Here is an 18,393-nt window from a genome sequence, read left to right on the forward strand (position 1 = left end):
ACTAGGCACGATGAAAACGGCCGTTTTCTCAGCCGCGATTGTGATGGGATGGACTATTTGTCTAGTGTCCAGTTTACATGAAACACGGTTGAGCGTGTCATATGGTTGCCTCGTCTTAATTCCGCCCCTACGATTGGCGTATAGTGTGCTTTTTTCCTGCCGGCTATGACAGTCCCCGACCCGTTTTATAGTGGATGGGTTTCTCTGGTTGCCTTTGTTCTCACCTACTCCTGGGGATTCATTAGGATCTCTGCCTACCAAGACTATTTATCGACAGCATATGTAGTCCATACGCCGTACTCCGTCGCGAGATGCAGTCATCGCAATGGACGGGCTGGTCAGCCCCTGCCCCACACTTCGGCAGATGCTGGGGCCGCTAGCAGGAAGAGGCAGGACTCTGCCTTGTTCAAGAGGCGCTTCTAGACGGTATTCTGCTGTGGATCGCTGCAATCTGTCTTGCATTAGCACATTCGCCCACACCGTTGCGGTGCAGCCATGACTCGGCGCAGTGCTACCCCTCCCCCAAGACCCATCCGCGCAATCGTGCCGCCCGCTCCAGCGCCACATCCACCCCGTTGCCCCCGCAACCGAGTTGATCGCATCTCAATCTGGTGCTGGGCAATCTATTTGGCTCGCGGTCTCTTTGTTGAGGGCCCCGTAGGCGTCAGCCAAAAGCTGTCGAGCTGGCTCATTGGTGCTCTCAATCGCCATCGGCGGTCGAGGTCCTCTTCGGCCCGAATGGGCCGTGTTTACGTCTGCTCGCTTGGGTTGCGGAGGGTTGCTGGAAGGCGTGTTGAGTGTGTTTAGTTGAAGCTACGTGCTTCTTAGGCCCCCGATGCATCTAACCACCCTCACCACCGCAGTGCGTCGTATCCTCTCTTCCCCCTCACCACACCGACACTCCTAGACATCCGGATCGACGGGCTTAATCGCGACATGTCTATCGTCTGCAAATAGACACCTCTCGCCCCTCAACCGCGTAGCGCCATGCTCGCCGATCCTGGAATGCATCGCTTTCCTTGATTGTGTCTCAGATTTACCTTTGCAATCGCGCGATGGAGCCCCGTCGCCGCTCCAAGCGCAGCCCACTCCTCCACGCTGCGCTGCTGCTCGCGCTCCTCGATTCCACCGCGGCCATTCCGTACACCCCGTCCTCCCTCTTCCTCTCATCGCTGCACAATGATTCTCTCGCCTACCTCCTACAGCCCAGCAGCTCCACCGAGGGCAAGACCGAGTTTCTGTCGCTGAACATATCCACCGACATCGACACCACAAACCCAACCTACCACACCTTGCTCACGGAGACTCCGTTCCAGAGTACCGAGCAGCACTCTGCCTTCATCCCCGTCATCGATGACCGCGGCATCATCTCCGTCTACACCGGAAATTGTCATAATGTATCGGGGGCCGACTCACTCTGGCGATTCCAGCCCGACCGCACCAGCGCGATCGGCAATGGATCCTGGACACAATTCTCGGTGAACTCTGAGGCAGGAGAGACAAGACCACAGTATCTGGCGGCGGGTTTCTCGTTCATCCCCAACAACACGACTGGGACCTCGTTCTACGCTTTTGGAGGAATGTGCCCGTTCGCCAATAGCACAGATGACACCTGGGTCTCCGCAGCGACCTACTCTCAATCCATGGTTGTCATGGGTGCCGATTCTCTCCATGGCACTGAATACGACGCGACCATGACAGGAGACCGCGCACCGCCTGTCCCTGAGGCAGGAATGGTTGCTGTTCCCTTACCAGCTACATCCTCCTTGACACAAAGCCAGCAAGATTTCTTGTTCATCGGAGGACATACACGAGAAGCCTTCCTTAACATGTCTCAGCTCGCGATATTCTCGGTCCCACAGGAAAGCTGGACCTTTGTGACGGTCAACTCGGACGCGAAGCCCCGAACAGAGCTCGCTGTGCGAGACGCGGCGACTGTGGAGCCTCGATCTGGCCACGCTGCTGTTCTTTCTGACGATGGAACGAAGGTATTTGTGGTCGGAGGCTGGGTAGGAGATACCACTACCCCCGCTGATCCTCAGTTTGCGGTTCTCCATGTTGGGGAGGAATACGGTGGCGCTGGTGAATGGGCCTGGACTGTTCCATCCTCTGAAGGAGTGGGGATTGCTGAAGGAACGGGACTCTTCGGTCACTCCGTGGCAATGCTCCCTGGGGGGTGTTGATGGTTGCTGGAGGGTACAGCATTCCCAAGATATCCTCTTCGAAGCGGTCTACATCTCTCAGCGGCCGTAATTCCCAGGTCTATCTCTACAACACCACCTCGCGCAGCTGGATTACGTCCTACAGTAACCCGTCGGTTAGTCCTGCGCCTGCATCGGCATTCCATGATCATTCCCTCTCATCAGGCCAGAAGGCTGGACTTGGAGTTGGACTGGGTCTCGGGATTCCACTCGTCATTGCCATTGCCATCTGTGTATGGAAATATCATCGAAAACGAATTGTACGAAGCAAGCGAGATTCACAGCTCCGCGAGTTGGCTCTCAGTGCGGAACGAGCTCACTTCTGGGGTCCAGGTGGTCCCCACCAGGCAAGCAGTATCCGCAGCTCGCAAATGAGCGAAAAAGATCCTGTCCCCGCGTACCGTTGGTCTGCAAAACGGAGTGCCACCTCCCGGCCTGCCTCCTGGAAAGAGCCCGGCGATGGAGCTGCAGAGAGGACCGGTTTGCTGGCGGAGGTTCCCAGCCCTACCAAAGGTACGCGTTCCATGAGCCAGCAAAGGTCGTATCGTCCATCAAGTTACGCCGACTACAGGCGCAGCGATACCACGTGTGATATACATCCGATCGACGAGCGTGAGGAGGATGAGGCGATGTTCCGGGAACGCCTCATGGCAACCATACCCACCGAGGCAAAGCTCACCGGCCATGAGACGGAGGACCCATTCGCAGATACCCCGTTCGCTACTCCCCGGAGCACCATCTTCGGCGTGGGCCTGGGTCCCTTCTACAGTCGACGGATGGACAATGACGGACGTGTCTCCCCAGCAAAGAGTGACCGGACATCCACCAACTTATCAGACTCTTCCGCATTCTCATTCTCCTCAGCCACCACCAGACCAACCGGCCAAGTTTCTCAAGCACGAGCTGTGCTCGTGGAGCGGCCCTTAAGCTGGGGCAGCAATGGTAGCCACTCGTTCGAGCAGCTCGCAGCCGGATCGACGCACAGTCGAGAGTCAACACACAGTGACGTAGACGGCACGACCGCGCCATCTGTGAAATCCTTCTCAACTGACTCCTACTCAACCGCCCAAACCACCTTTTCCCACCGCCAGGCCGAAAACGAGTCCCTTCTCTACGACGTAAACGAAACCATCACCCCCATCACCCCCGTCAGCCCCTTCGACTCCTCCCCTTCAAAACTCCCGCCTGCATCAAAGCCCAAAGCATCCGACTGGATGCTCAACACCGTCCGCCGCGCCTTGACCCTCACCCGCCGCGGAACAACCAGTCAGCGCGACTCTGATGAAACAGCTCACCTAGCCTCGGGCATCGACCGCCACAGCACAGTCATGGGCTCCGGGCCCATGCCCACGGGCAGCGGCGCCAACACGCCCCGCCGTACAGTCAGCGCTTCCGCGGAGCTGTTCCGCCGCAAGCAAGGCGCGAAGGACTGGAACGCGACGAAGCGTCTGTCCGAGGGGGCCGTCGGCCAGCCCCGCGGTACACGCAATGACCTCTTCCTTGGCGCACCGGGCTACCTCGGCGACGACGAGACCTGCGACGAGTATGAGGATGACTGGGACGTCGAGGGCGCGGCGGAGGGCCGCAATGTGCAGATGACGTACACAGTGCCGCGCGAGAAGCTGCGGGTCGTCAATGCTTCGGCGCGCGATATGGATAATATCTCGGAGCGCTCTACTAGCAGAAGTGTTCGCACTATCAGCGATTCGGCGGCTCGCCGGCGGGTCAGCCGCTAGTTGACTTGTCTGCTTTGCAAAATTTGTTCCTTTCGACTTGTACTTTGACTTATCTTTTCGGTTGCAGGACTTCCAAGATTGTACACAAAGCCTCTTTGCTCTTTGATTTGACGACGTTATCATGGTTCCGACGACCGATGTATTTCAGCTGGCGCAGATTTTGGGTTTGGTTTTTTTCTGAAACGCGCTTGTTGATGCTCTTTCCCCTCGTTTCAACTCTCTTCGTTCGCTATTTGATATCCACGAGGCGGTTTTTGTTGTCCTTCTCCATGCTGGCATGATGATGTTTGTTGTTGCCATGGATGTTCCTGTTGTTTCTAGCGTTGAAGACTTAGCTAGCCTCATGCGATAGTGCTCAGTAACCAGGTACTTAAAGTGAATGGAGTGGTACCCAAAAATTAACGTGGACATTGTACGATTTTGATGTTGTTTAAATCAGAGCGACATGCCTGGCTTTCATGTAGTTAGTTAGATACTAACAGAAAACCTCTGCCCTTCGGTACTGGAGTGTGACGAGAACCTATAGGTACGACCGTTTTAATTTTCCCTCCTGAGGAAAATCATGTTCATGGAATCATTGCTCATGCATTTCATTCAACAATTTTGTCTTTAGTCCACATGGACATCTGGATATATAAAAACTCCGCGAACAAGGTTTCACAGCACGAAGGAACAGAAAACATAAGCCCGAACATCAGGAGATAGGACGCAGGGAAAACGACATGATGTCTATATAAGTTGTTTTCAATTGGAAGCCCCCGACACATTACGACTTGCTTTTGTGGCCCGTTTCAAATTTAACATCAATATCAACGTCGACCCAAACGCATTTACGCACCGTTGGGCGCGGTCGCCGGCTTCGTGGGCAGAGTAGCCGGCAGAGGGGGGAGTAGGTTCTTTGCGCTCTCGCGCGCATACTGTGCCATCAGGGCATCCATGATCACTAGCGAAGACATGGCCTCAACGATGGGCACAGCACGGGGCACGACGCAAGGGTCGTGGCGGCCCTTTGCCTCGAGGATACCCTCCTCCATGGCGTAGGTGGCCGTGGTCTGGGCCTGGCCGATAGTCGCAGGCGGCTTGAAGGCGACGCGGAAGTAGATGGAGGCGCCGTTGGAGATGCCACCCTGGATGCCGCCAGAGTTGTTGGTCTTGGTGGTGAGGCGCTGGTCGGCGGAGACGACGAACGCGTCGTTGTGGATGGAGCCGGGCACCTCGCAGCCGCCGAAGCCAGAGCCGATCTCGAAACCCTTGGTCGCGGGGATGCTCAGCATCGCGTGCGCCAGCTTCGCCTCCAGCTTGTCGAAGCACGGCTCACCCAGACCCACGGGCACGTTGCGGATCACGCAGGTCACGGTGCCACCGATGCTGTCCTGTGCGTCGCGGAACTGCTCGACTATCTTGGTCATGCGGGCGGACGCCTCTGTCTCGGGGCAGCGAATGGGCGCGAAGTTGTCCACCGTCTGGCGGTCGATGGTCTCCAAGAGCTTGAGGTACTCCGGGTTTGTGGAGGGTGTGGGGTGTTCGGGTGTTGGGGGGAAGAGGTGCTCGTTGCCGACGGAGGAGACGAAGGCGACGATCTCGACGTTGTGCGAGAGCTTAAGATACTTCTCGGCAATGGCGCCGGCGGCGACACGACCTATGGATAGTTGTTAGTTGGGAGACCGGCTCTTGTTCCTGGGGCGCTGTACTACTCACCAACGGTCTCGCGGGCGCTGCTGCGGCCACCGCCACTGCTGGCCTTGACGCCGTATTTCTCGAGGTAGGTGAAGTCGGCATGGCTGGGGCGGGGGTACAGATCCATTGTGCTGCCACCATAGTCCTTGGGGCGCTGATCCTCATTGCGGACCATCATGCCAATTGGTGTACCCAGGGTGACTCCAAACTCTGTGCCCGATTGGATCTCTACTCGGTCTTTCTCGTTTCGCGGGGTCGTGAGGGCGCTCTGGCCGGGACGGCGGCGAGTCATCTGCGGCTGGATGTCGTCCTCGGTGAGTTGCATGCCGGGCGGACAACCGTCGACAATGCAGCCGACAGAGCGGCAGTGAGACTCGCCATAGCTGAGAGGCTGTGAGCTGCTGGCTGTGTTCTGGTGCTGAGGGGCAACTTACGTGGTGACTCGGAAATGTTCACCCCACGTCGACATATTGGCGGATTAACCGGACGGGTCAGACTTAACAGACAGAGGGAAAGTCAGAGAATGTAAGATTGAGTGAAAGGCCTGGATTCAATTGGCAAAGCAGGCCAACAATATACCAGCAGTCGGGCAGGGATGATGCGACACGAAAAAAAGAAAGAGACCCGACAAGACCGAAAATCGACTCATCGATAGTTTCCTATCCGGGACTAGCGCAGCCGACTATCGGCCGCGTGCTTCGCCGCGATTTCCAACTATGCCAACTCCCTTGCTCCCCAAATGCTCGCCCGAGGATGGTTGGCCTCGTCGCTGCACAGTGGTGCGAGGCGCAGCGTCCGCCACAATTCCTCCTATCCGCTTGATCGCTTCGCGGAGCTCGCCCGTCGCCCATCGTCCCAGCACCAGATCTACCAGTCGCTCTCGACCGACCCTTATGTCAACCTCTCAATCGAACATTTTCTGCTGGAAAATGCCCCGGCCGACTCCAGCATCCTATTCCTCTATATCAACCGGCCATGTGTGGTCATTGGTCGCAACCAAAATCCCTGGCTGGAGACAGATCTCCGCGCGCTCTACAATGACCGTCGGCCTGGCGCGGGTAAGGATGATGCTGCTGTCTATGTCCGACGGCGATCTGGGGGCGGAGCTGTCTTCCACGATGAGGGGAACCTCAATTATAGTGTGATCTCACCGCGCACTTCGTTTACTCGCAATAAGCATGCGGAGATGGTGGTTCGGGCGCTGCACTGCGTTGGTGCAGTCAATACCAGTGTCAATGATCGACATGATATTGTCATGACCCCCCCAGAGACGCACAATGGTCGCAATGAGCCGCCTTTCCGAAAGGTCTCCGGTTCCGCGTTCAAGCTCACCCGCCACCGAGCCTTGCATCATGGCACTTGCTTGCTGGATTCGCCGAATATCCATGATCTGGGTCGGTTCCTGCGCTCTCCGGCACGAGGGCATATCTTGGCGAAAGGCGTTGAGAGTGTCCGGTCACCTGTAGGAAATGTATCGAGTGCGCTGGCGGACTCTTTCTTCTCCATGCAGGCAGTGATGGACAACGTGGTCGAGGAATTTGCCCGGTTATATGGTGTTCACGCTGACGTTGTCCGCCGAGCACGACGAGCGCATGCCGTAGAACCTGAGATCTTTGCCGGTGATAGTTGGGTCATGGGCACTGTGGGAGAGGTTCAAGGGGACCAGGACCCAGAGATTGGTAAAGGAATTGCTGAGTTGCGCGTGAGTAAAGTGGACTTTGTTAATCAACACTGATCACTAACATGTTTGATGGCAGTCCTTGGAGTGGAAGTACACTCAAACGCCACAATTCACCTTTTCCACATACCCCACCGAGGACGACCCTCGTGAACGTGCACCATTGCCAGCCTCTCTTCCTCCTTCTGTTAGTCTACCAGAAACGCCCGCGGCATTCCTTACGCACTTGCTAACCATCATTAGACCCGTGTGTTCCTCCGCCTAAAGCATGGTGCCATCATTGAAAGCAATATATCCGTCTCGCCAGATGTGTCTGTAGCATCCGACCAGGCCAGCCGTGTGAATGAGGTTTTGAATGGCCAGAAGCTGCATGAGATCACCGTCGAGCGTTGGACCGAGATGCTACGTCAAGGTCTGGCAGGAAGTAACGGTGTCGATGATGCGCTTGTGCAGGAGTTGGCTGATTATCTGGGCGACTTACTAGGAGGGAACTGATGTCATTCTGTGGCATATTGTATTTTATATCCGGTAAACAAGCCCACTGTACATTAAAGAACCAAAAAAGTAAGGGCTCGATGGGGGCTATATCTTATAATTCGGACGTTCTGGTAGGGTATGTAAGGGTAATGGCCATGCCGATTATCCCTAGGGGCGACTGGTGTGATACTTCGTAGAAGGCCCTTAGTATCAACGACAATGCCATTGTACACCAATAGAATGCTTTGATCTCAACCCACGGCTGCTATATGATTGTTTCTCCTTGTGAACTATAGCCTATGGTTATAGGATATAAATCTAGTATTATCTTGCGCTATTAGATATAATAACCTAGATTATAGGAGCTAGACGTGATTGTCTACGCCGGGTAGAATGTAGATTCCCCCTCACGGGCAATAACTAACTATAAAAGAGACCACAATCCTACCTAAATAGCAAAATTAGATTTAAGTCCCCTTTAAGTTTTCTTCCCTAATTCCCGATTCCATGTTCTAAGTGCCCACAATCACTATATCCCGAAGACTTTATAATCCACATCTCCCCCAGCCCCGGTCGGTCGACAATCAATCATCGCCCTTAGCATGCTGGACACCCTCTGTGACGGGCCCCTCGCCGAAAAGCGTGCCCTATATCTCCATATCTCGAAGATAAGGCTGTCCTCCATTATGACAGTTCAACATATTACTATCGTCATACAGCCTCTAACGTGCCTTATCCGGCTGGACAGAAAAGAAATCCCAGCAGAAAGCAAAGGAATAGAACCCTCGAATTCGAATCTGGCAAACTTTTGATTAGAATTATTCAAGTATGTACAAAGTTTTGGAGACCGCGACTGCCCTGGAATAACCGCTCAATCTTCTGACTTATATAGTCGCCGCGGGTCCGAGTAGTACCTTCACTCAATTTGGCGTATCCCAATCTTGTTTCTTGTTTCCTCTCAAGACAATAATCTCACGTGCAGTAACGCAACTCCCATGACAATCTGAAGGGAATGTAGATGAGAATTTGCAGAAGGCAAAGCTAATGAGCGTAGATGTCTCTGTGGTCCAGCTTGATCGCGTCAGCACCTTTCTCGGCGCACATGTAGACGGAGTTCTGAGTGCGACAGTCTGAAATGACGGGAATCACCGACGCATCTGCCACACGTAGGTTCTGGATTCCATGAACCTTGAGTGCAGGATCCACAACTCCTTGGTCGATAGTCTTCGAAAGACGGGCGGTACCACAGGGGTGGAATGAAGTCTGTGACCGATCCAACACAGTTCTCTTCATCAACTCATCGTCATCCAACGGCATCTCCCATGGATATTCATCCAGAATAATATCCTTAAAGCCGTCGCCATGCTTCAAGACATCATAGCTGTATCTGATACCCTCTTGGATAGCGATGATATCGAGGTCATTATTGAAATAATTCAAATTGATGTTGGCTTGCTGCAGAGCATCGGCGCTATTGAGCGTGACTTCGCCCGGATCGGAAACAGGACGAACGAGATCGACCATCACGGTAATATAGCTGCCCATTATAGGGGTAGGGTAATGCCACTGGAATTCACTACCGAGCAAGCAAACGAAATCGAGCTCAAAGTGTGGCTGGCCAGAGGGGAGAAAGGATCCTCGTCACCATTTGCAGCCTTTGCTTTTTTGTACTCGGGTACTTTCTCCAGGTAGTCGTCGATTCTCGGGAAACCTACCATTTCAAGGAATCCAGATCCCATTGGCCTACCGTGTCCATCTCCATCCTGATGTAACTTTCTATTCCAGAAAGTCCCTATGTGTTAGGAACCGTTTTTATCTTACTTGGTGTTGACGGAATGTTTGTGGATAGCTTCTCCAAAGGCCTATACCTCGGCCAGGTTTAGTTATAATAAAAGTACGCATCTCAATGTACCCTTCAGAGCTGATCATATTACTATAATACAGATCTGACGATTTATCGTTGGAAGGTTGCAATTATCGGAATTCATTTGTAGTCCATGGCTGTTTGGTAGCCTCAAGCAGCTTCACTCAAAAAATGTGGTTACAAGAAGTATATGATAGGAATGTTAGTTTCGGAGGAAAGTAGGTACATGCATTCTAGCTATTCCATTGTTTCATGGAGGCAAGAGACGCCAGAGTATCTGGATGGTCAGGCCGAGGACTCGCTTCTGAAGTGAGAGGCAGGATTCCATCGAAGCCAAGGCATCTGTAAGTCGACCTTAAGCGAGGATAATCATAATCACTGCGTTGACAGATAATCCTCGCCAAACTTCGTCTTGCGAGTTTCTACCACCTGTAACTGGAGCCTCTTGGCCTCTTTCCACCGGCCCTGGCCCCGGTAGATCGACGCTAGGTTATCCGTGCTTTCCAGCGTCGCAAGATGATCCTCGCCAAGCTTCTCCTTGCGAGTTTCTACCACCTGCAACTGGAGCCTCTCAGCCTCTTCCCACCGGCCCTGGCTCCGGTAGGTTAACGCTAGATCCTCCATGCTTATTAGCGTCGCAGGATGATCCTCGCCAAGCTTCTCCTTGCGAGTTTCTACTACCTGTAACTGGAGCCTCTCAGCCTCTTCCCACCGGCCCTGGCTCCGGTAGGTTAACGCTAGATCCCCCATACTTATTAGCGTCCCAGGATGCTCCACGCCATATATCGTCTTGCGTCTTTCTATTACTTGCAACTGGAGTATCTCGGCCTCTTCTAACCGGCCCTGTCTCCGGTAGGCCAATGCTAGGCTAGCCATGCTCCTTAGCGTCGTAGGATGATCCTCGCCAAGCTTCTCCTTGCGAGTTTCTACCACCTGTAACTGGAGCCTCTTGGCCTCTTTCCACCGGCCCTGGCCCCGGTAGATCGACGCTAGTTATCCGTGCTTTCCAGCGTCGTAAGATGATCCTCGCCAAGCTTCTCCTTGCGAGTTTCTACCACCTGCAACTGGAGCCTCTCAGCCTCTTCCCACCGGCCCTGGCTCCGGTAGGTTAACGCTAGATCCTCCATGCTTATTAGCGTCTCAGGATGCTCCACGCCATATATCGTCTTGCGTCTTTCTATTACTTGCAACTGGAGTATCTCGGCCTCTTCAATCCGGCCCTGATCCGGGTAGGTCAACGCTATGTCGGCCATGCTTTCCAAAGTTGTCGAGTTTTCAGGCCCCAGAGTGCTATCGTTTGCCTCCAGTTCTTGGCGTGCCGTGGCCACTTGTTCCTGGAAACCTAGATGGTTCGTCTCATTGGTTTCAAGCCGGTCATCTGAGCTCGAGCCTTCACTCAAAGTTCGGCCTTCCTCGATACGCCATGCCGTGGTCCGGGAACCTAGACGGTTCGTCTCAATGATTTCAAGCCGGCCGTCTGAGCTTGGACCTTCACTCAAAGTTCGGCCTTCCTCGATACGCCATGGATTCTGAGTTGTTGATGTAGACTTCAACGGCCCTCTCGCCTCATCATCAATTATCAATGCTTGTTGTGATTCGTTTGACTCTCTATCACGGGCTGCATGTTCATTTTCTTCAGGCCCGGGCCGGGGCAGTACAAAAAGAGACAACTGCTGAAGATGCCGGGCTAGATGCTGCTGGAAGCGACTCAGATTTGAAATGGGAGCCTTTGTGCACAAGGGACATTGCTGCGCAGAAGAAGTGGATTGTTCGGCCAGTTCTACCACCGCCTGTCGTTGGTCTTCAGTAAATGCTTCGGGATGGGTCTTCTCGAGATGTTTCCAGAAGGAGGCTTCGGATTGACAAGTGCACAAGCACAAATTACAAAACATTCTCGGCGATGGAACTGCCGTTCATGTTCACTCCACTCTGTGTAGCTGTCGTATAGCTGATTGGCTTTTACGCAGTTTCCGAATGTGCAAATATAGGGCCGCAGGTCACTGTATACATGGTATTTCCAGTCTTCGTCCATATTCTCGAGCTGTATCGTCTGGTGACAGTACGGGCAAAAGAATGGTACACGCTGGACTGTGTTTACCACGTCTGGCGGTGGTGGCGGCGGCGGCATCAAGGCGTGCGCCTGGTCGCCAGCGGTCGAAGTTGATGCAGAAAACTTGGTTCGTCCCGACTCGGACGCAACATCAAAGTCCTGGCAGTTGATTGTGGACACGGTGGTATCCTGTGTCCATTTCGTCGAGATGCTTGGGGCTCCTTTGCTGGTCTGACCAAGGTTGGCCGGATCTACTGGTGTCTCGATGGCCTTTCTCTCAGCCACATCGACATACCTGGATATTTTCTCAGTATGATCCTTATGATACGCCAGGAGTTGGCGGCGTTTGGTGTTTGCTTTGCCAAGGCGCTGAGCAAGTATGCTATCTCGTGGGAGACCGAATTTCTCTGACACATGCCCAATGTCGTAGAATTCGAAATGACTGAGGTCAATGCGTGAGGCCTGCGCTGTTCGGTCGCGGTGCGCTGGGTTCTGAAGAGTCAGGGAAAATTTGTAACTGCAGTGCCTGAGTATCACTTCATTTCAGAATCAGGCGAAGGAGAACCTACAGACTGGTGATGGTATACTGAATGTCGTGCATATATTCGTCCAGCTTCGAATGGCCGTCGTTCTCTGCCTTGACCTGGTTCCAAAATTCGTCCGAGTCTGAATCATCTGAACCCGAGTCGTCCGATTCGGAGGCAGGAGAGGTCTCTTCAATTTGCGTGGACTTTTCTCTCACCGATAAAAGAGAGACCGCTGAGTATAATTAGTGACAATTCAAATGTTGGTTTCGGGGAGGCCGCATACCTCCTTGAATGGCTTCGGTAATGTCATCGATATGGTTTCGAACCTCACGGTGCAAGTCTGGCGTCTCTCGAAGTCGGTAGTCCAAGGAAAGCCTGTCTGTCTGCTTGCGATGTGCACCGAAATTGCCAATCCACACGCGTAGCCTTCCTAGATCATCCAGCCCTTTCAGGCGGGTCTCATCTTGTTCATCTGGAACAGAGTCTAGCAGGGTGTGGAATTCACGAATGCACAGCGTGATGAGAGAAGATATCGATGGGTCTCGCTCTGAATCCATCTTAGACGCTAGATTGCCAGGCCAGGGAGAACGCGAAGGCGAAGGGTATGGGCTTGATAGTGGGCTACGTATCACCCAAATCCTGTCTCATCTGGTGAAATAGTTCAATAGTTCAGATTCAGACAATCCAGGGCATAAAGGCTTTCCAGATCTTCCTCTTGGGTTGCTTGCAAATGGCATTCCGTCTCGGCTGGAATCTTCCCTACGACGATTGCCGCGTCTCACTCGAAGCGGGGTCGGTGCGCTCTCCCTGAGGAGCATAAGCGCCAGCCTCATCTCTCTCAACGGCATTCTTTCACACCCGCCTTTCTTTCCCAAAAGATCTTTGTGCCACCTCAGAAGCGTTGTCTTGGTCTCTCTCTCGGTGGTTTCTTCTCACCATGAGCGGCTTCGAGATAGTTGGAGTCGTCCTGGCTGTCTTCCCGATCATCACCCAGGCCGTCAAGTTCTATGCCGAGGAAAAGAGTGTAGTGAGTGACCTCTTTCATTACCAGCATGTCTTGAAGCGAATCGGTCGAGGTCTTGCCCGCGAGAAGGCCAGCTTCACCAACTCTTGCAAGCGGTTCGTGGAGGATGTCGCCTGCCAATGCGGAGTAGGGGAGGAAGAGATAGCCGAGATGATGCAGGATCCCACAGACGCCCGATGGCGGGAAGGAGATCTTGTCCAGGAACATATCTTCCGCCAAAAGTCTGTGCAGCAATATCTGGACACAGTGGAGGATATGAACGAGGAGTTGGCAAAGATCAAGGGATTGCTGACGAAATATGGTGACAACGATCGAGTAAGCTTAGTGCCAATTGAGTTTCGCTACGGAGACTAACAGGGTCTCGTGTAGCCCGAACCGCTCGAAACGCAAACTGGTCGGCGGCGATGGAAGAAGATTATTCTCGTGCTAAAGAAGGATAGCATCACCCAGCACCTTGATGAAGCCGGCCGCTTGAATATCTTCCTGGCGCGGCTCACGGAACAAAATCAGCCTACCATCACTACTCGCCGCGTCTCGCGTAAAAGTACCAAACACTACACGCGGATCCGTTCTCATGCGATTGACCTATTCGAAACCCTGCAGGACAAATTTCCAACATCACCTGGCTGTACTTGCACGCTGCGGCACGAGGTGAACATAAAGCTAGAGTTCCGCAGCGCAAAAATTACTGCAAAGAGCCTCTATTTCCACGCTATATTCACTTCAGAAGTTGCGTTTTGCTCGCAGTGGAACTGGCGGGAAATTGAGATGGAGCCTTGGATAACTAAGGAAACTGACTCCTGTCAAGACAGTGAGCATCATGCCCGAGTGAAATTCGCCATCGAACCAACCTCTCCCCCGGCATTCTATTATGAGGACATTCCGGACCTATGCACAACAATTATAGGTCCAATATCATCATGGGAGTGGCTGGGGCTTCTTACAAGTAAGAGAGGGCGGAAGCATCGTTTAAGGGCCATAGATCACCAGCAAAGACTACCGAGCTTTCAAAGCGTTGAGAACGTGTCTCTGGCCCAAGTTCTGCGTGATAAATCTTTTCGTCAGGAGAAAAGATCTCGACTGGGCCTGAAGTTAGCTTCGTCGGTAATGCAGCTGCATACCACGCAGTGGCTGACGGATCGCTGGAACAAATTCGACATTTCGTTCCTGCGTTCATCGGACGGGACGGTCGATTTCGACAGCCCGTTAATCCGACGCAGCTTTGGCACTCGGAATATTGATTTGTTATCTATGTCAGAGGCTCTTCCAAAAGCCCACTTGGGCACATCAATTCCATGCCTATTTTCACTTGGAGTCGTCCTCTTGGAACTGTGGTACCGGGAGGTGTTTGAGGACTTGAAAAATGAAGTTGAAAGAAACCTGGTATGCATATTTCATAGACATCTCCCAGAATGGTATGGTCTAACGTTCAATATAGCCATTAGAATTCTCCGACCCGTTGACAGCGTGACGCTTGGCCAATGAGATGGATTGTGGGCCGAACTATAAGAATAGTGTCTTGCGATGTGTATGCGGGCTAGACGCGGTATACACATCACTGGCCGAAGACAAATTCCGCGATGAAGTGGAAGAGAAGATTCTCTCTCCACTGGAAGAGGACCTAAAATTTTACTGCAACAAAAATTTGGTGGAAGATTGCATATGATGTGGGAGGCTATGTAGAAAGTGGAGACAGAGCGACCAGTAAGGAGACTATGCCAAGCGGTTTTAGTCTGCTGGTAAGCAGTATCAGTAGTGTTCTGATGATGGGCAAGATCTGGTAAATCAAAGTTCATGCTCTCTGTTTGCCAAACCCCCCAAACTGCCACCTGGGCACTGGATTAGCATCAAGAGGTGACCTCTTGGTAGGTTCCCCACTGAGTTTCTTGCGTTGGTTAATTGACAACTTGCATTGGAGTAAATTCTCTAGCCAGCGCAACTCCATACCATTACCTTATTAAACATGCTACGCAATCTGTCTATGGTATTACTGTATAGATAACGCTGAATTATGCGGATGGGATCCTTTCCACTAGGAACGGGTTGCTTTATTACGTGCTTATCTCTTGGTGGGGTGCGTTTATATATAAGTCTAGGTTGCGTGTACACTTAGATAAACCAACACCCCTAACTTACATTTGGCATTTCTCAAATTGCAGAAAGTATTCCCTCCCTATGTCTGGATGAAAGCAAAAGTAAATATATCCTGGTATCTGTGTAACAGCTTCACCGGTGATTGGAGACCTAAGAGCAGCCGAGGATGCACCATTTTGAACCCTGGCCTCCCCAGAGCGTGAGACGATTATCGAGTTTGAGCACACTTAACAGGCTATGGTCTTTTTGCTCGGCACTTGCTTATCTTCATTTATGGCTGGATCCAACATCAACAACGATCTGACTGCCTAGGCCAGATTGAGGAGTGTCTTACTGTCCTTTCCCCGCAATCTCACCCTATTCAGTAAGGATAGCCCGTCATTCGGCTATTCGGATCCATTTAGCCACAATACATTCACAGCTGCCCAGCACTGACTAGCCCGCGTTACCGTCGTATCAGAAGCCTACCAGCTCATCCCCCATGGGGGTGATCTGCCCGTGTTTCCCTGAACCTTAACCCCAGCACCCCCACTGCGCCCGCAAAGCTGGGTGAGCCACAAAGCGACCCTGCTCTCGCTAAGTTGGCCGCTCTGACCACGCCGGGCCATGTGGTGGCCATTCTCCTTGGCTGTGCAGGACTTTCTCGGATTCGTGGAAGATTTCCATCATGTCTCCTCGCCTTGTCTGCGTGTTTATCCCGCTTCTCATAGGCTGGCAAGAGGCCCAAGAAGCTGGCGCGGGTGACACCGAGCTTCCCCGTCGTCTGTTCGCGTGTTATATCAGTAACCGACGGCGATCGAGTATCCTGGACCATTGCCGCAGGCTGGATTAAAACACTCTCTTCGCACAATCTTCCCCCCGCTGGCCTGGATCACCTCGCTATTCTTCTTCTTCTTACCGCATCCCGACTGGCTGAACCGTCAAGATGTCCTGGTTACTACAGAAGATCGTTCACAATGAGGCTATGAGAACTGACCCTAAGGAGATTTATGGCTGGAGGGTCTATGCATTGGCCTGCTCGGTCAGTAACCTCTGTTCCCGCGCATAGCATTTTTTTTCGCTGATACATTTGCAGGCATGCTTTGGTGGAATGCTATTTGGTATGGACTCTGGCATCATTGGCGGGGTTCTCACCATGCCACCGTTTCAGGCGTAAGCATCCTTTTACCCGCAATATTCTCTCCATTGACCCTAGAGCAAGCTAATGGATTTTTCTAATCCAGCAAGTACGGCCTGGAGGGCCTTAGCAAGACTGCGCAGGCCAATTTATCTGCCAATATCGTCTCCACCCTTCAAGCGGGGTGCTTCTTTGGGGCCCTGATAGCTTCCCCCGCCGCCGATCGATGGGGGAGAAGATATTCCCTTCTCGGTGCCGCGCTGCTTGGAGTTGTTGGTGTCATAATGCAGACTGCCGCCAGTGGTCATCTCGAAGCCATGTACATTGGACGGTAGGGTCGACATGTTTCTTCGGCTTTGTTCTAATGAAAAGGCATATACTGATGATGCGAACACATAGTCTCATTACTGGCTTTGGAGTTGGCTCGGCCTCAATGATCAATCCCCTCTACGTCGCAGAAAACGCACCCCGCGCGATTCGCGGTGGGCTCACCGGTCTATATCAACTCTTTATCACCGCAGGTATCATGCTTGCTTTCTGGATCAACTATGGCTCTCTGCTGCATCTGACAGGCTCGTCTATGTACATTATCCCTCTGGCAATGCAAGGCCTTCCAGCAGTCCTTCTGTTCGCCGGAATGCTCTTCTGCAACGAATCGCCCCGCTGGTTGGCCAAGCAGGACCGCTGGGAAGAAGCGCGTGCCACTTTGTCTACAGTTCGAGCGCTTCCCCCTGACCACCCATATGTGGAAGAGGAGTTCCAAGCTATCGCGACACAACTGGAACAGGAGCGTGCTCTCATCAGTGGCTCAGGATTCTGGGACCTCATGAAGGAGATGTGGCTGATCGCTGGTAACCGAAACCGCGCGATGATTTCGATCTTCTTGATGGTCTGCCAGCAGATGACCGGTACAAACGCTATCAACTACTATAGTCCTCAGATTTGTAAGTTGCCTCCGACGTGGAATTTAACATGACATGGAAGTTAACAGCATACAGTTAAAAACGTGAGCCCATTCGCTACAAGCATTTCCTGTGAAGCGAGAACATGATAAATTTCCTAACATTTCTGGAACAGTTGGGAATTGTTGGTAATGCAACCAACCTCTTCGCAACAGGCGTTTACGGCATTGTGAAAATGGTCAGCTGTGGCGTCTTCCTCATCTTCGTCGCTGACTCCCTCGGTCGCCGCCGTTCGCTTCTCTGGACATCCATAGCCCAAGGAATGGCAATGCTGTACATTGGTTTGTACGTTCGCATCGCACCTCCAGTCCAGGGTGCACCTGTAATTCCGGCTGGCTACGTCGCCCTGGTCTGCATCTTCCTGTTTGCGTCTTTCTTCCAGTTTGGCTGGGGTCCAGTCTGCTGGATCTATGTCTCCGAGATCCCAAGTGCCCGACTCCGGTCTCTGAATGTTGCTTTTGGCGCGGCGACACAGTGGCTGTTCAACTTTGTTGTGGCTAGGGCGGTGCCCGTCATGTTAACTACTGTCGGTGCAAATGGTTATGGGTGAGTTGCACAAATCTTGAGAGGTTACAGGTGTGGTGATTGCTGACGTCAAACCCTGGGATATTCAGGACATACATTATCTTCGCATGCTTCTGCTTCTCCATGTTTTTCTTTGTCTGGTTCTTTATTCCAGAGACAAAGGGTGAGTTCCTCATTGAGCCGATACGTATGCACCGTTTGAGGGACAATTTATGCTAACCAGTCTTTCTCCAGGATTGTCTCTCGAGAAGATGGATGATCTCTTCGGAGTTACTCAATTGGTCCAGCAAAAGACTGCTGATCCGGAGCAGGGCACTGCCACTGTGGATGGAGCATATAATGCTGCTGAATCTCATGTCGAGCGTGTTGATCGTTCTACACACTTGGCTGACATGGAGCCTGGTATGAAACGATACTAATGTGATGAATCTCTTAGCGAAAGCGTAAATCTTGAAGGCCTT

The 18,393-nt window shown here is 52.6% G+C and overlaps 7 protein-coding genes across 7 annotated transcripts; 4 read left to right on the plus strand and 3 right to left on the minus strand.

The window, feature by feature from the left end:
- Positions 1–1,055: 1,055 nt before the first annotated feature.
- Positions 1,056–3,937, plus strand: N7482_008567 (uncharacterized protein; the record flags this gene model as incomplete). The annotated part of the gene is made up of 2 exons (XM_056690691.1): positions 1,056–2,148; positions 2,196–3,937. 2 exons carry the CDS (start codon positions 1,056–1,058, stop codon positions 3,935–3,937), a joined length of 2,835 nt encoding a protein of 944 aa, XP_056540456.1.
- Positions 3,938–4,767: 830 nt separating this feature from the next.
- Positions 4,768–6,083, minus strand: N7482_008568 (bifunctional chorismate synthase/riboflavin reductase [NAD(P)H] ARO2; the record flags this gene model as incomplete). Its single annotated transcript, XM_056690692.1, has 3 exons — positions 4,768–5,576; positions 5,636–5,997; positions 6,049–6,083. The coding sequence occupies 3 exons, from the start codon at positions 6,081–6,083 to the stop codon at positions 4,768–4,770; spliced, it is 1,206 nt and encodes a 401-aa protein (XP_056540457.1).
- Positions 6,084–6,353: 270 nt separating this feature from the next.
- Positions 6,354–7,787, plus strand: N7482_008569 (putative lipoate--protein ligase; the record flags this gene model as incomplete). Its single annotated transcript, XM_056690693.1, has 3 exons — positions 6,354–7,316; positions 7,372–7,479; positions 7,536–7,787. The coding sequence occupies 3 exons, from the start codon at positions 6,354–6,356 to the stop codon at positions 7,785–7,787; spliced, it is 1,323 nt and encodes a 440-aa protein (XP_056540458.1).
- Positions 7,788–8,810: 1,023 nt separating this feature from the next.
- On the minus strand, positions 8,811–9,314 carry N7482_008570 (GMC family oxidoreductase; the record flags this gene model as incomplete). The annotated part of the gene is made up of 1 exon (XM_056690694.1): positions 8,811–9,314. One exon carries the CDS (start codon positions 9,312–9,314, stop codon positions 8,811–8,813), a length of 504 nt encoding a protein of 167 aa, XP_056540459.1.
- A 694-nt stretch (positions 9,315–10,008) lies between these two features.
- N7482_008571 (uncharacterized protein) lies at positions 10,009–12,767 on the minus strand (the record flags this gene model as incomplete). The annotated part of the gene is made up of 6 exons (XM_056690695.1): positions 10,009–10,602; positions 10,689–11,485; positions 11,557–11,674; positions 11,732–12,200; positions 12,253–12,442; positions 12,494–12,767. 6 exons carry the CDS (start codon positions 12,765–12,767, stop codon positions 10,009–10,011), a joined length of 2,442 nt encoding a protein of 813 aa, XP_056540460.1.
- A 380-nt stretch (positions 12,768–13,147) lies between these two features.
- N7482_008572 (Synaptobrevin) lies at positions 13,148–14,705 on the plus strand (the record flags this gene model as incomplete). The annotated part of the gene is made up of 3 exons (XM_056690696.1): positions 13,148–13,549; positions 13,604–14,617; positions 14,673–14,705. The coding sequence occupies 3 exons, from the start codon at positions 13,148–13,150 to the stop codon at positions 14,703–14,705; spliced, it is 1,449 nt and encodes a 482-aa protein (XP_056540461.1).
- Positions 14,706–16,253: 1,548 nt separating this feature from the next.
- Positions 16,254–18,351, plus strand: N7482_008573 (sugar porter family MFS transporter; the record flags this gene model as incomplete). The annotated part of the gene is made up of 8 exons (XM_056690697.1): positions 16,254–16,349; positions 16,404–16,480; positions 16,552–16,776; positions 16,845–17,389; positions 17,444–17,451; positions 17,523–17,953; positions 18,022–18,119; positions 18,167–18,351. 8 exons carry the CDS (start codon positions 16,254–16,256, stop codon positions 18,349–18,351), a joined length of 1,665 nt encoding a protein of 554 aa, XP_056540462.1.
- Between the last annotated feature and the right edge of the window lie 42 nt (positions 18,352–18,393).

This window comes from Penicillium canariense (assembly GCF_028826845.1).
Source record: "Penicillium canariense strain IBT 26290 chromosome Unknown utg000006l_segment0_segment0, whole genome shotgun sequence".
NCBI classification, from domain to species: Eukaryota; Fungi; Ascomycota; class Eurotiomycetes; order Eurotiales; family Aspergillaceae; genus Penicillium; species Penicillium canariense.